Genomic DNA, 15,175 nt, shown 5'->3' with positions numbered 1-15,175 from the left:
CTGTAGAAATTTGACCCCTGAGTTAACATTTCAGACTGTTTTGACACTGTTTAAACATCAAATAAATGACAGTTTCAAACAAACAAAAAAAACCACAATCTTTAAAATGTACTGAAATCTTCTCAAAGTCATGTTTCTGTTTTATTTAAATGTTTGAAGAACAATGTTAAATAGAAAAATGTAACGATAATGCTGTTGTGAACCTTGTATAGTTAGGCCACAGGAAAAGTGAGGTGAAGCGTCGCCAGCAAGAACCATGTTTGCCAAAACGGCAATGTCTAAATGTGAAACTGGCAAAAAAACAAAACAAAACATAGTAGCACTAAGAATTAGATTAACTCAGTTATCTTCTAGAATTTGTGATTGTTTGTTCAAGGCTAGGGATACCACCCAACAGAATCCAGCATCCAACCAGCATCCTTATCATTAGGGCTAATTTCATCACCATTATGCTCTATATTTCTAGATTATTGGTTGTTTGGACCAGCGCCTTGGATGAAGTTTGGACTTCATCCCATTTCCCTTCATTGGGCCCTCTGACTCCAAGGCCATATTGCAATATATTTAAACTTTTTCTCAGGTAAAAATCATCAGACAAAAAATAAAAGATGAGTGGGGTATACAGACAGACAGACAGACAGACAGAATTACCTTTTAGCAAGTTTGACTGGTGTTTAAAATGTTCAAATACAAACTCAAACTCAGATTTCTTCCAAAATGCAGAATTAGCCTTGAATTCACTGCATAAATGTTCCTGAGGCGCAAAGAGTACGCCATTGCTCCAGAGTGCACGGCCACAAATACCAGTTGTTTTTTTTTTCCTGTTTCTAGCTAACATTACCATTTTTGGAAACATTTTTGTATCCCATTTTGGGTCTAGAAATTACATTTTGGCAAATGCCAGTCTGACCCACTGACGTGAATGGACTGCCACCAGTTTGAAACCCTATATATATTTCTTTTTCAAAGCAAACACATTGCTTTAAAAAGATATAAAGTACATAATAATCATAAAAGAGGTCTACAACATCTCCATGCAGTCATTTTCATGCCAAAAAGTGTTTGTGCCCCTGTACAAACTAAGCATGAACAAAGACTATGCTTGGGCTGGTAGTATGATAACCTTGAGCAGAAATACCACAATGTCATGCTGTTATGGTATTACCAAATGCAAAAAAAAAAAAAGAGTTTAGAGAAATGTGAAAAAAGAAAATCCATTTATGGTTGTACTGAGATTAAATTGTAAGTCAGCGTCAGCTAAAACACCCAAGAAGCAGCAGGTCGATTTTCTTAAAAACAGATGTACACAGTGGAAGACTTTGACAAAATATACAATAAAAAACAGACAAATATGGCTCTGAGGTAAACACGCCTATTCAACAGAATCTGATGCTATTTCTGTAATTTGTAAAGGTAACGTTGGCTGGTTGGTTGTGTGAAAAGGCTGTATATTTTATTGACAGACCTGGTAACTCCCATAATATTATAAAATTATCAATGTTTGTTTAAAATAAAAGATCACCTTAAAAACCCAGGCTGGGGGGCCTCCTCTGTTTGCTCGCTGTTTTGCAACTGGAAGAAATTCCACACAGGCAGTTGTATTTTTCTAACAAGTAGAAAGATTCAGGTGACCTTACCTGTATTTGAAGGTCAGATCATTTAGCGCGGTTATTTTCAGATGTCAGTGTAATAATCTTTGGTACCTCAGGGCCCCATCGATCGTACCTCTCCTGTTATCTTGGTACATGTAATCAGCAGATATAGTACAAACTATTTTTATCCTGTATTAATAACCAGCAGCAGACTTTAGACTTAACGTACAGAATGGCTCCATCAATGTTATCAACTGTTACAGAACTTTCTGCAGCCTCATACGGACAAAATTTAGCTAATAATTATTGGGTCTGACTCAGTAACAAGTACATACCTGACCTCCCTGCCTGAAAAAACCTTGATTTTTCTTTTCTTTTTTTTTTACAACCACCACACCTTTAACGGGCTCCTAAGCAGTGTTGTTCAGTACATTTGACTTTTGCAACTCATTACACACTTGTCTGATCCTGCAAAGGTTACATAAAAGCGCAGCAGCCAGACTTATTCCTAACGCTAAAGTACAGAACACATTGGTTCACATGGGCGTCTTTCTGGGCTGCCAATTCATTTTCAAAGAGATTTAATTATTTCATTAATGACTATTAAGGGCTACTCTGTACCTGCATAGTATGTCTCCAATAAGGGGGACGCTATGCCCCTGGCTGAAGCCTGAGGTCCTAAACCAAGGTTTTGTTGGCTATACCAGAATCCTGACTAAGATCTAAGGATGAATGAGCTTTTTGATCTAATCTGTGAATGCATCTAACCTGGCCCTGGGTAAGAGAGCTAATGACCTCCTAAACCACCATGTTTTTCTCACAAATGGCAATTAATCTTCTGCATCGCTGTTGAAGAAATGGTTCTGCCTCTCTAAAACCTGTTTTCCAACCACTGAAAGGTGGAAATCCAATATGATTAGTGTACTACAGGCTTGGGTGCCCTTTTTTGCCTATTCTCTTTTAGTTGGATCTATGCCTTAACTGAAGCCTGCAGATTTCTTTTTTTTTTTTTTTTTTTTTAGATGTTCTGGGGTTTTATTTATTTATTTTTTGACTCCCTGGATGAGTCGCCGATAAACCTCTTGGAGATTCACCCCCGCTCCATGTTTGCTCTTTCTGTGGATGAAGGCTCACACTGCGATCTGCTGGAGGCCTAAAGCCTTAGAAATGGCTTTGTAATCCTTCCAAGTTTAATAGATATCAGTGACAATGTTTGTCCTTCACTCTTGAATATCTATGGCTTTTGAGATTCTATAGCCAACATATGTCATTATCATGGCAGCAGTCCAAGTCCGCGGTCAGGCTGTGGGTGTGGCTGGTGAAAAAGAACCAAAAAGGTGGTTTATCACACCTAAGGGGGGCAATTACATTCTTCACATAGGGCCAGGGTGATTTAGATAGCTTTCCCCCCTTAACAAATGACATAATTAAAAGATATATGTATGTCTTTGTATACACTCAGGTTATCTTGGATTTTTTTTTTATTTCTTTTAATGATTTGAAACTCTCGGGTCTGACAAAAGGACAAAAACAGCAGAAATCTGTGAAGGGTCAAATACTGTTTCACAGCACTGTATAGAAGAAGAATATGCAGCAAACATAATCAAATTATAACACTGTGAAAGAGTTGCAGTATCCGAGTTGTCCAAAATGGTTGAAGTATATAAATCTTTTTTTTATTATTTCACTTTTACAAAATGGGATGAAGGAGAAGAACATGTCGTCTTTGCCACTTCCCACAGTCAGAATTTCTGAAAACTACACATTCATACAATACTGAGTGGGTTATTCAAGTAAAAACACACACACACACACACACATACGCGGGATAATGATCACAAACGTTAAACGCAGTCCTTTGTCCATGTTTATGTTGGGTAAAACCCACATCCCTCCAGGAGGAAACAGGGGAGTCAGAGAACCTGACCCAGAAAGCCTGATTGAAACTGCAGGCCTCAGCACACCGGGAGCTGCTTTATGTGTTGCATGGAGTGTTCACAAAAATCCCTGTCACTGGTACACTCATCAGAACTGCTCAGATAATCCCACAAGTTGTCTTCTGGCAGTTTTTCTTTTTTTTTTTTTTTTTGCAGATGCACATCTTCCAACATGCCAGATGAAAGATTCATCACATAATAAAGTTTTTCTCTTTCATTTAAAATATTGTAAGATGTTACCAAAGGATGAAATCATTAATCCTTTGATTCTGTGCTCGAGTTTCTTTCCATCTCCTTTTGGCAAGCCCTCTCGACCTCTTTCCTCGCTTTGTCCTGTCCTATTGGTCGTCGTCGTATTTCTGCAAGGCGTCCTCTAGCTTGGCGGTGATCTTCTGGAAGAAGCTGATCTGCTGGCGCAGGTGGTGCTGCATCTGCAAGCGGAAGTCCCGCACGCGTGTGCGGTGGAAGTGCTGGATTTCTGCTAGTGTGGCACAGGATATGATGTTGCAGCGATCGTGGAGCTCGCCCTCCTTCTTTGGACAATCTTTCACTTTAGTCAGAGCACCTGTTAAAAGAAGCACAAATTAAACAGAAGTTACATTTTACCTAATAATTCCTTGTTAGATAAAGCTAGTAATGTACCAGGAGACTGGTCAATGACTAACAGCGTTGAGCAAAATTGTTCTAGGTTTTCCCACCATGAGCGGTAATTTATTATCTGCAATACATGCAGAAGTGATATCACATCACGTATGTGAGAGGGCAGCTGCTTTAAAGAAGGGTTTTACTAATTTACCGAGAAGTTAAATGATTGTGGAGTTGACATTTTAAACAGGCTTTAGCACCTTGGGCCTATAGTAGCAATTAGCACGATTAGCATGTTAGCATTCTTCATGGGTCCTCCCTAAAGAATTTCTCTTTATACATTTTTACAAAGGGTGCCAACATTGCTAAACCTAGCTTGTGCAATGACAAGTAGGGTGACCAGATGTCCCGAATTGTGCGGGACTGTCCCGCATTTTTAACTGCCGTCCCACATTCTGAAACAATGTCCCACTTTTGACTGGGTCAGATTCGGAAAAGTCAAAAAAAAAAAAATTCTACATGCGCTATTGTGAAAGAACGCAGAGCTACGGTCATCGTCAATGAGAGCTGTCAGTCAATATGTAGCAGCGCTCCACCTCATTAACACCTGCGTAAAATAAAATGACAAGGATTTTGATGCATGCAGATTATTAAGGAAACTACGTCGAAGAAAAGAAACTGCAGCTTTTAACTGGGTGAGGCCAGAGAAAAGTGATTCTCAGCGTCATGATTTGGGCTTTTATTTGTGTTTTTTGGACTGATTGATCCTTCCATATTCCATGCCCATCTCAGCCACCACTCGCTCTCCATAATCAGCGTCACCTGCTGCCACCAATTATCATCAAGTCATTCCACCTGGTACTCCTCCTACGTACACCTGCCTCCCTCAAACACTCGCTGTCAGAGCACCTCTTCTCTCACCCACTGCTCGCACGTATGCTCCTCAGCGTTTGTGTGCTACCGGCCTATCCAGCTGTTCCTGCCAGTTCCTCACCAGTTCCACGTTCTAGTGACCATTACACAGAGAACTTCTTGTCAAGTTTGACAAAGTTAGGTGGGGTGAAGCAACACTGTAGAAGCGAGTCGCACAAGTAGCAGACAGCTGAAAAGCCCTTCTGTCCATCTATGGACTCATTTTTACTCAGACAAGCTACAGCAGCCAAGATTAATTTAAACAATATATAACTTTATGCAAAAGTTTTATAACATTTCTCTAAGAAGCGTTAATGGGGGCTTGTGACTGTCTCCTTAGTGGTTAATGGGCGAGAGACGGAGATGCAAGGGTACATCCTGGACATGTCGCCAATCACAGCGCTAAAAGTTAACAGTTTTATTAAACTTCCAAAATGTTAAATAATGCCTTTTATAAACTCGTGAGTTGTGATAATTCATTGTTGTGCAATAACCAGGTAAAGCAGAGACTGATTATTGTAATGTGCGATCTGTGATACATTAAATGTATGACGTCATCGCAGTGTTGGTTATATGTGTCCCGCATTGTGCCTCACAAGCATCCTGTTGTCCTACATTTGGTTAGGACAACAGGATGCCTTATAAGTGTTTTTTATCAGTCCTAAAAACAATCAAACAGGGCAACTTTATTGTCACACGTCCAGCCTTCTTGGTTTCTGTTCAAGAACAACTTAAACAGAAGCCAAGAACAGCTTCTTACTTCGTTGTGCTTCCTGTGATTTCATCATCCGTCCCTGATACTGAGAACAGCCAACTTGAACCATGTGGGTAAACAACTAGCCCACACCAAAGACTGTACAAGTTGGTGCGACCGCTTAGTGCTATGGTATGCTGCATGCAATTTTGGCAATAAAGATTTTGGAGTTTCATCAGACAGTCACCGATCAGAGCTGGGGTAAGCTGAAAACCATCCGTCTCTGGTCACGAGCTGATTTTTTGAAAATTAGATATCAAGACTAAATTTGATAACCGGTCAAATATAGCAGCGCTGCCTAACGGATTAAATAGATTTCTTGCAGAAAGATCTTCATTGTCACTGCAGCTGCCAGTCATCGCTGCAAGATCTGCAAACTATCCACGACAGGGCAAGAGGTGACTTTGTGAGGAAGCTGACAAAATCAAAGCGACCGTGAAAAGCAGAAATGAAATTCTGAGGAATCGGACGAACCCTTAAGATTCTCTGGAACAAAAAAAACGGTGGTGGAAAACCCTCTCTGCAGTCATGTTTTCCACAACACTTATAAACAGTATAATCAAAATTCCCCAAACTCATTTAGCAACTCTGAAATGGTAAATATCTAGTCGACTGTTTCATGGCCCAAGGCTAAAATTGGACCTTTTATTCCAATTAAAGATCAGCCTATATACCCAGTATGATAGGTGGAGCCCACTCTATGCTTTTCGTTCTTTGGAAAACGGTAACCCTACTTACAAAAGGCTCTGCAGTAGGTTTGACATCCCTCAGGGTTCTATTTTAGGCCCTCTTGTGTTTTCTTTGTGTTTGCATCCACTAGGGTTAATTTTTTTAAAAAGTATATCTTTTTTTGTTTTGTGGATAACATTCCTATTTACAGCCATCTAAAAATGAGCAATACTGACATTCCTACCTTGCAAGAAACGTCTATGTAATCAAGGAATTATTGTTTACAATTCTTTAAAGCTTGGCAAACAGATGAACTCAGATGTTAAAACTAGCTTCTTTCATTTCAGCGTTATAGCAACAGTAAAGCCTTTAGAAAGTCGCTCCAGTCCTTAAAGCGACTTTCCCGGGTTTGACTCCCGACCCTCGCTGCATTTCTCACCCTTCTCTCTCTCTCAACCCTATTTCCTGTCTGTCCTCTTTGAAATAAAGGCCACTAGTGCCACAATTTATCTATTCATTTCTACCATATTCCAATGCCTTATACAACGGGTACAATTATTCAGCCCTTCATCATCCGCAAGTGTTGAAACAAGACAGAGTGACCTTATCGCTGCAGTGCTGCCCTCTCCACACTGGCTTCCTGTTTTTTTCCAGGGTGGCTGGAGAAAACAGCCGATCACAGTAACAATGACTGGATGTTTCTTCAAAGCTGATGGAAAAAAAAACCTGCAACAGCACGTACTGGTTTTTGTGCTGCATGTGAAAACACTGCGCCGTATTCTCCATACGTCTGTGGCAATGAGTAGAGTTTTTAAGATAAAAGACTTTTCTTTCATACAAATCATCCAGGCTTGGTTAAAATTCTACCATAACCCTGGGCGGGAATTTGTGCTATCGTCTGAAGGAACCAGACTGAAAGTTTTGGGCCCCCGATTCCAAAAATAGACGTTTCGCGACACAATCTGCATTGTCAAGAATAAAACCCCTTAAGAAGGTAGATTGGGCTGATATTACTTTTGTGAAGATGTGGTTTGTTGACAGACCTAACTAAAAAAAAGACTTGAAGCTGTTGAACCTATTTGTGGTTTTCCAACAAAGTTTTGGTTTTTGAGGGTGCGTAAACGCCTGCAACCACTTTACTGTAATTCTTCGCAACCCAAACAGATTTTGGTTGTTTTCCTGCTGAATTGTACAGAATATGCGTCAAATTAAAGGTGGGGAAAGCTTGGAAATGTTTTACACAAGTTTTTAAGCCTCAAAAACCTGAAAGTCTAACAGGGTTGTGGTGAGAGCCATGGAGTTTACTCACTTTTGCGGGCTGACTTTATCCACTGTTGTGTGTTTCTTATAACTATATGCACAGTACTATGGGACAGCGTTGAGTTATCTGTAAATGGGCTCCATAAATACATTTGATCTCAACCCATTAAAAAGGTGTTAATCTTGTGTTCTAATCTGTCTACACTATTTTCCTGTACTAAAATAGCTTTTTAGCACTGTATGAAAAGTCTAAAGTCCCACTAAATGGGAACCCTGGTAGCCTCTTTAGTCAGAACATCTACACACATTGACCAAGGCAACCCTAAAATAACGTCAGTTTAACTTTTTTATTTTTTTATTTTAAAGACAAAAAAATCAGCTGGCTGGCTTTTTCCATGCTTCTTTGGCATTACCCAACCCCACAGACACGTCTCAGTGCAAATGACTCAAGTTTTAGAGCAGAAGTTGTCTGAACAGACCCGGCCAATAAAAACGGGGATGGAGAGGAACTAGGAGTGAAGCACTGGCATGGCAGCAGTGGAAGGATCTCATTCCTTTGGGTTCTCAGAAAAAAAACAAAAAAAACCAACTATCTCTGTACTTGCACAATCATAAAAGCAAGAAGGACTTTACCCTTCCCCCTGGCCCAGGCGATTACAGCGCTGTAATTTGAACTTGTGTACCACCGTCCTGGTGGGAAACATCCACAAAAAGGAAGAAAGAAAAAAAAAAAAGTAGGGGAGAGAAAAAGAGGAGGAGGGGGGAAAACTAATCTAATCCTAAAGCTGCTCCGTTGCTGCATTCCTGCAGTCCGGGGGCAACACGGGACAAGAAGCCCAGGAATCTCCACTCATTCGAATCAGATGTAAACCTTTTGGTCCTCTCACACAGAACCAAGATTGACAAAAAAAAAAAAAAAAAGACACATTAAGGTCCCCAAAGCTGAAAGCGTTCCTTCCAGGTAGTCTATTCTTTGCACTTCAGTGCAACAAGCTTTTAAAGCTGCAAGACAAACAGTTGAAGGCCCTATAATCTGGTCGTAAACTTGGTCATATATGTAAAACTGCACATTTAGTTGTTTTTTCATACAGTTTAATGTGTAGATAAATCTGTAGTTGGATATAGAAAGCGGGACTAAACCAGCACTCTTTGACTTAACTGCTAATTCCACCAGCCTGACGGTAGACTAAACTATGCGTTAGGGCAGTGAGGTCATGGCGGTTAACTCTGCTGACACATGCAGAAAGCATGACGGCAGCAGTCTGCACTAACTCAACTGTGCTTATCTGTGCTCAGACGCACAGACCGATATCTTGGGAGAATGTCTGACAACTTGAACTTTCTATTTTTTTTTTTCCTGCCAATCAAACTGCATCAAAACTGTAAACTCGAGTTTTGTTTTTTTTTTTTGGTTTTTTTTGGTGTCTGTAAACAAGCCCAGAAACATGTTCATTAAAACAGAGTGTTCTGAGTTTATTAAAGAGCAGTTAAAATTTAAGGGGCATTTACCTCTAACAAGGAATCCAAAGCACTTCATTTTTTTCCACCCCTTGGACTTTTACTACGTTCATTCGTTAAATTAAAGTTAACTATATAAAACATGAATCTCTTTGTAGGAAAAATAAGGCCCTAAGAAAGAGAATTTACATCAGCAGGGCGGACCTCAAAGGAAATCTAAAAATCGGGATCAACCGCTTTAAAAGCCTGATTGGTGCATTTCTTTTCTTTTACAATGCAAGAACTATAAATAATAGTCTTAATTGGACACTGTTTCTTCTCACGCATGGCTGAAACACTGTGACTGTTGTCTCACTACAGACAACGGTTGGGACATCTCCCGTCATATCGCACTCCATCAGAGAAATGCTGATCTTTAACGTCTCGTTTTAAACTCGAACAGCTTTCGTGTGCTTAAATATTTCCGGGGACCATCAAAAAAAAAGTGCTTTTCCAGTCAAAAAGAAGGTGATGTCATGTCAGTCACAGGGACATTTTCAATTGGGGCTGTCTCAATAGCTCGAAGCTGACATTGTATCAAGTGAACAGAGCTCAGTGGACTAAGAGAATTGGTGCCTCAAGGTTTGGCAAATGTCTGACATTAGCATGCCAGCAGCGACTCCCTCCTCCCAACCTGCGAGCAACTAACAAGCTAACTCCTCTGGAAATGCTTTGTGATGGTCTGTGTGGGTGTGTGTGTGTGTGTGTGTGTGTGTGTGTGTGTGTGTTCATACACTGAGGCTCAGTACTTGTGTTACAATGACCCGCTGATCTCAGTTTTCAACCCAGATTTACTCGGCAGTGGGGAAAATGAAAACAGATGTCCCACTCCGTATGGAAAGAGACAGAATCTTTGCATATTTCCCCCTCTGCTAGGTTTGACGCCATCAGTGAAGAGATTAAAGGCCGCGTGCTTGAAACCTGTGGTTCAGTTTCTTTTCTTGATGTTAAATATAGCAGCGTGTTAAAATCTGCAGTTTTGCAGTGTGGAAACCGAGAGCCAGTGGCCTCCGGTTATTCAGCGCGCGGCTCCGTCTCTCTCCCCCCACCCCCAACCCCCCTCGCGTCTGTATGCAACTTCTGATGCATACTTCTTTCATTACTCACCACAATATTTGGACAGTTCTGAGGAGATTTATCACAGAAAAAATATGAAACGCTTGACCCTTTTTCCCCAAAGCGATGAAACAAACAGTTCCCCACCTTTCTGCACATGGATGATGTCAGGGAAATTGGACAGATGTCCTCTGTAAAGGTCCAGCAGATCAGAAATGGGTTCTAGGTCCTGGCGCGGCTGCTCTGCAAAATACTCCCCTATGGCCTCGTAGGCCTCGCCGGTGTAGGAGATGGCTTTGTTCAGGCCTGCCGAGTAGACCTGCTGGTCCAGCTCGAACGCCTGCGCCAGATGCTTGAAGGACTGCCCGACCTTCTGGTACTCCTTCTTGAAGCCCGTTATCTGTTTGCGGGCGAACTCGTTGATGGACGAGTTCACCACAACAATGTTCTCGTCCATTTTCTTGGTGAAGCTCTTAAAGCCCTCGATCTTGCTCTCGACTTCCGGCAGGTCCAGAGGGACGACCGGCGTGCTGGGACGGAAAAACAAGCGGGGACGGACAATAAAGTTAGCCTTGGCAATTAAGAGTCATTCCTAACTTGGTGAGTCAGCAGACACTGGGATGGCGATCAACATATGCTTCTTGTTAGCGAGGATTTTTAAAAACTAAAATTTGAAAGTTGGATGCATGGAGAAGGAAACTAGGAGTCTAGAAATTATTCTTCAAATCTCATGAGGGAGACACGAATTGTTACACCTGGGTTATAACATTAAGCAGTTCCACTGGTCTGGTAGGATAGTATATCTAAATGTATACACATTGTTCAATTTGTCTTTTGAAGGACCTTGAAAAAAAGCCTCTCAGGCGACATTATTAGCTTCCAAAACATGTTTTCATTTCTGCTACAAGCCCTTCCTCCCTCGCCAGGACTGCCGCTGCAATGCATCTAACAATAGCAACATTACTAAGTGAGAACATCTGGCTGCAGACACATGGCATCCGATTTCCCTCGCTGAACTCTATCAGACTGCCCTGCGCATTAAAAATTTAACCAATGCCACTGGAGACGTGCATTGCTTTCCAAAGATAAGAGGGCGATCGAACGTGCAAATTACTCCCATGACGCTTTTGTGGAACGTTTTCTGAACGCCATCTCCCGACAAGGTCGGAGCCAGTAACAGGATGAACAAAACACATTCATTAAACCTCTAACAGATTGTTTTCGACTTAAAACGAAACGACCAGCTTTATGAAAAATAAATCCCTAGTGTATCTTAGCCACGCAGCCAACCCCCCGTTAATGTACAGGCCAAGCTTTCACTCAACCGGCAAAACTTGGAAATGCAAAAAGCCATTTGAACTCCAATAAACAATACAAAAGATCAAGAGGACGTTCACCAATTGTATTAAAACTGATTCCCTTAAGTTGCTCTGGATTGACATGATTTCCTTGTTCAATTCAATTTCAATTAAATTTAATTTATATAGCGCCAAATCATGAAACATGTCATCTCAAGGCACTTTACAAAGTCAAGTTCAATCATATTATACAGATTGGGTCAGATTATACAGATTGGTCAAAAATGTCCTATATAAGGAAACCTTGTCAGGGTACATCCAGTTTCTCTTACTTAGGCCGCTGCTTTGTAAGTCTGGTGGCAATGATTAAGATTAAGAAGAGTGCAGGGAACTATCTTCAGAGAATGACCTGGAACCCTTGACAGTGTGAGCAACAAGGACAAGTGTAATCTTCTAAAACAAGATATCACCCAATAAAGGGAAGAATCGGAGTTGTAGACATGAATACATATCAATTAGAAATTCTTCACCCTTCCTGAGACTCAGTTAGTGCTACAATGAGGAAAGTGTATAATCTAACCTCAGATTTCCGCTCCAATCCCTGAAGCGTTTCTTACCTGATGGTCAGGAAGAAGTTCGCCCCGACCAGGTCGTCCCTCTCGGCCTTCCTCTTGCCCATTTTCCAGGCTTTCTCGTCCGCGCCGCACGTCAAGAAGTGCTGGAAGACGTCGCAGTGGGCCAGGACGGGGTGGCTCGTCATGTGGTTCATCCACCAGATCAGGCCCTTCCGCCTCTTGGAGATGAAGTCCTCCTCGAAGCGCCCCGTGGCCTGCTTCTCCGGCAGGTGGGGCACCGAGATGACGGGGAAACGCTCCACGAGCCGGCCGTAGAGCCAGTCAAAGTGCTTGTACCTGGAAACGGAGACGAGTTAGAGGGTCCGGCGTGAAAGCGCGGACGGACGGTAGGAAGGGGTAGTAAGTCGCTCACCTGCGGTTCACCTGCACGTTGGTGTGCGTCGGGGTAAGGCCGTACGACATGTAGCTCTTCATCCCTTTGAACTTGGTCTGCCTCGTGGGGTCGTCGATGGTGCACGTGAACGGATACGGGTCCTCCTGCCACTCGGGTCCGAACTTGCCCATCACCACGCAGATCCTGTCCCCGTCCTTGACAAACGCCGAGGCCTCCCCGAGCAGGAAGGCCTCTCCTCCGGACTTGACGAAGGTGGAGAACCTGTTGAGGTTCCTCCCCACCGTTGCCGAGCTCTTGGCCTGCTGCTGCTGCTGATGCTGCTGGTGCTGGTGGCCGCTCCCCCGGCCGGGCAAGGAGGTGGTGACCGGGTACAGGGGAGGGGAGGTGCCGAAACCCTGAGGCCCGTACTGAGCAGGAGAGCTGTCGTCCCAGTCGTCGTCCCAGTCGTCATCGCTGCCCTGGCTGGTGTTGAAGCTGCTCCCCCCACCGCTGCTAACCTTGAACCTCCTCTGGGAGTGGGAATCGGGGGACGCGTACGAGCTGTGGCTGGGGGACTGGGTTATGGCTTTGGGCGAGGCGACGCCGTTGTTGCCCGTGCCGGAGGTGACTTGGTCTCTGATGATGTCAACGTAGGAGGCAGGGAAGAGGCCGACCTCCCCCCTGCTGTTCTCCCCCTCCAGCCAGCCCTCCAGCTCCTCCTCACTGAACAGTGTCACCAGCTCGTTCTCCGCTATGGAGATCTCTCCTGGGTTTTCGCCGTGGAAGTCATACAGTACCTTGGCTTTCAGTGCCATCGTTTCACATTTACTCATGTTACCTTCAGATCTAAAGTCGTGCAAGAGAGTTGCCTGAAAAACTTTCCGATCAAAGTTTTTTTAAACAAAAAGAAAGATCCTGCTTAAAATGGTCATGAGATTTAAAAAAAAAAAAAAAAAAAAAAGCTTCACTTTGCGGCTTTATTTGCTCTGATCCAAGCGCAACAATAAGTCAGGAAACACTAAGAGAAGACAAAACAGCCTTGTGTCCAACACCCACCTCCTCTCTCCCTCTTTCCGCTCCTTTCCGTGGGTTCAAATATCATCTGTTCCTCCGCAGATCTTAGACGTCACCGGAGCAAAAGAAGAAAAAGAAGAAAAAAACCCGCCCATCCTTTATGAGCTGAAAACGATCGATCGGAGCTGAGAGCTGACAAATCTGCGAGGGCTGAGAAAGCGGCTGATTTTTTTTGCTGCCGATAAAAACCAGGGTGGGTGAAGTTCCTCCGGGATGCTGGCGGGTTAAAGGCTGCAGGGCGCAACACGTAGTTGACTGAGGGACGGAGGGTGGAGCCTGCTGCCGCTTCAGCTCGGCCACGGAAAAAAAAAAAAAAACTGCAGAGAGAAATGCGCAAAAATAAAGAAATAAATAAAGAAAAGAAAAAAGTTTCTGAAGTTAGCGGCAAAGTCATCAGCGCGTCACCCAGTGAATAACTTTCTGGAGTCAGAAAATTTTAGGGACCAGTCTCTTTTATTTATTTATTTATTTATTTATTTATTTATTTATTTATTTATTTATTTATTTATTTATTTATTTATTTATTTATGTAGTGGGCTGTGGAAACGGTTTTAGATTTTGAGGTTTAAAAATAATTTAAACTTATCGAAAAATTTAGTGAATATCACCCTAATTCAATAATAACCAAGTTGCGTTTTGCTATGTACGAAAAAAAAAACATTCTATACGCAACGTTAAATATAGGCCATCGGCCTACTTCAACATCGTTGTAAATATAATCAAATGATATAACTCCATTTTCAGATTCCCCCCCTGCAACTTCAAAATTACTTTTAGAAATCAGCTTTGGTTTGTACATTCAAAACAAACTTCAGTGATTTGAAAAGTGGTTAACGTTGTTAATTTAACGAGAAGCTGATTCTAAAATTCGGCTTGATTAATTTTTTTTTCATGATGTAGAACGTGGAAAAAAAAGTATGAAATATTACACCCAATATATACACAATACTTATCATATATATTATATAACAATAATACAAATTATAATAATGACAGCAATACACATGGCCTACACATACATAGAAGCTTTTGTGTATACACAAGATAGACAGACAGACAGACAGACAGACAGACAGACAGACAGACAGACAGACCATGGCTTGAAATATTTGTCTCTATGTTTAAGGTATTTCTATATAACACTTTCACTCAGAATTTAGTACCAAACAACTTTTTACAATATTGTATATCTTTTAGATGTACCTACAAACAAGGGCTCAAAATCTATCTTAGCAGAGATTTAAAATTATCAGGTTGTTCTTTTTGTAAGTGAAAGGTTGTCAGATTTGTACCAATCAAATTTCGTTGTCAGACTAATGTATTGCGTTTCCCTTATTGTCCACCAGAGGTCACTGTCATTGCATTTAGTTTATCCCTCTATTCTATTAGCTTCTTATCTATTCTTTCAAAGAATGTTAAGAACTATTTACTTAAAAATATGGTTTACTATGGCTTTTATGAACTATTTATTACTACTACTACTACTACTACTACTACTAATAATAATAATAATAATAATAATAATAATAATAAATTACATTTATTAGGCAATATAAAATTGAAAACAAAATAAGAGTGCTATGCTTATTTTTA

At 41.6% G+C, this 15,175-nt stretch overlaps 1 protein-coding gene across 1 annotated transcript; it reads right to left on the bottom strand.

The window, feature by feature from the left end:
- Positions 1-3,246: 3,246 nt before the first annotated feature.
- On the bottom strand, positions 3,247-13,819 carry LOC105930979 (sorting nexin-18). Its single transcript, XM_012869446.3, has 4 exons — positions 12,548-13,819; positions 12,178-12,471; positions 10,410-10,792; positions 3,247-4,094 (listed from the first exon to the last, which is right to left on the bottom strand). The coding sequence occupies exons 1-4, from the start codon at positions 13,339-13,341 to the stop codon at positions 3,868-3,870; spliced, it is 1,698 nt and encodes a 565-aa protein (XP_012724900.2). The 5' UTR covers positions 13,342-13,819; the 3' UTR covers positions 3,247-3,867.
- Positions 13,820-15,175: the final 1,356 nt, after the last annotated feature.

This window comes from Fundulus heteroclitus, chromosome 8 (assembly GCF_011125445.2).
Source record: "Fundulus heteroclitus isolate FHET01 chromosome 8, MU-UCD_Fhet_4.1, whole genome shotgun sequence".
Lineage (NCBI taxonomy): Eukaryota > Metazoa > Chordata > Actinopteri > Cyprinodontiformes > Fundulidae > Fundulus > Fundulus heteroclitus.
This window is presented reverse-complemented; position numbering and strand designations above follow the sequence as displayed.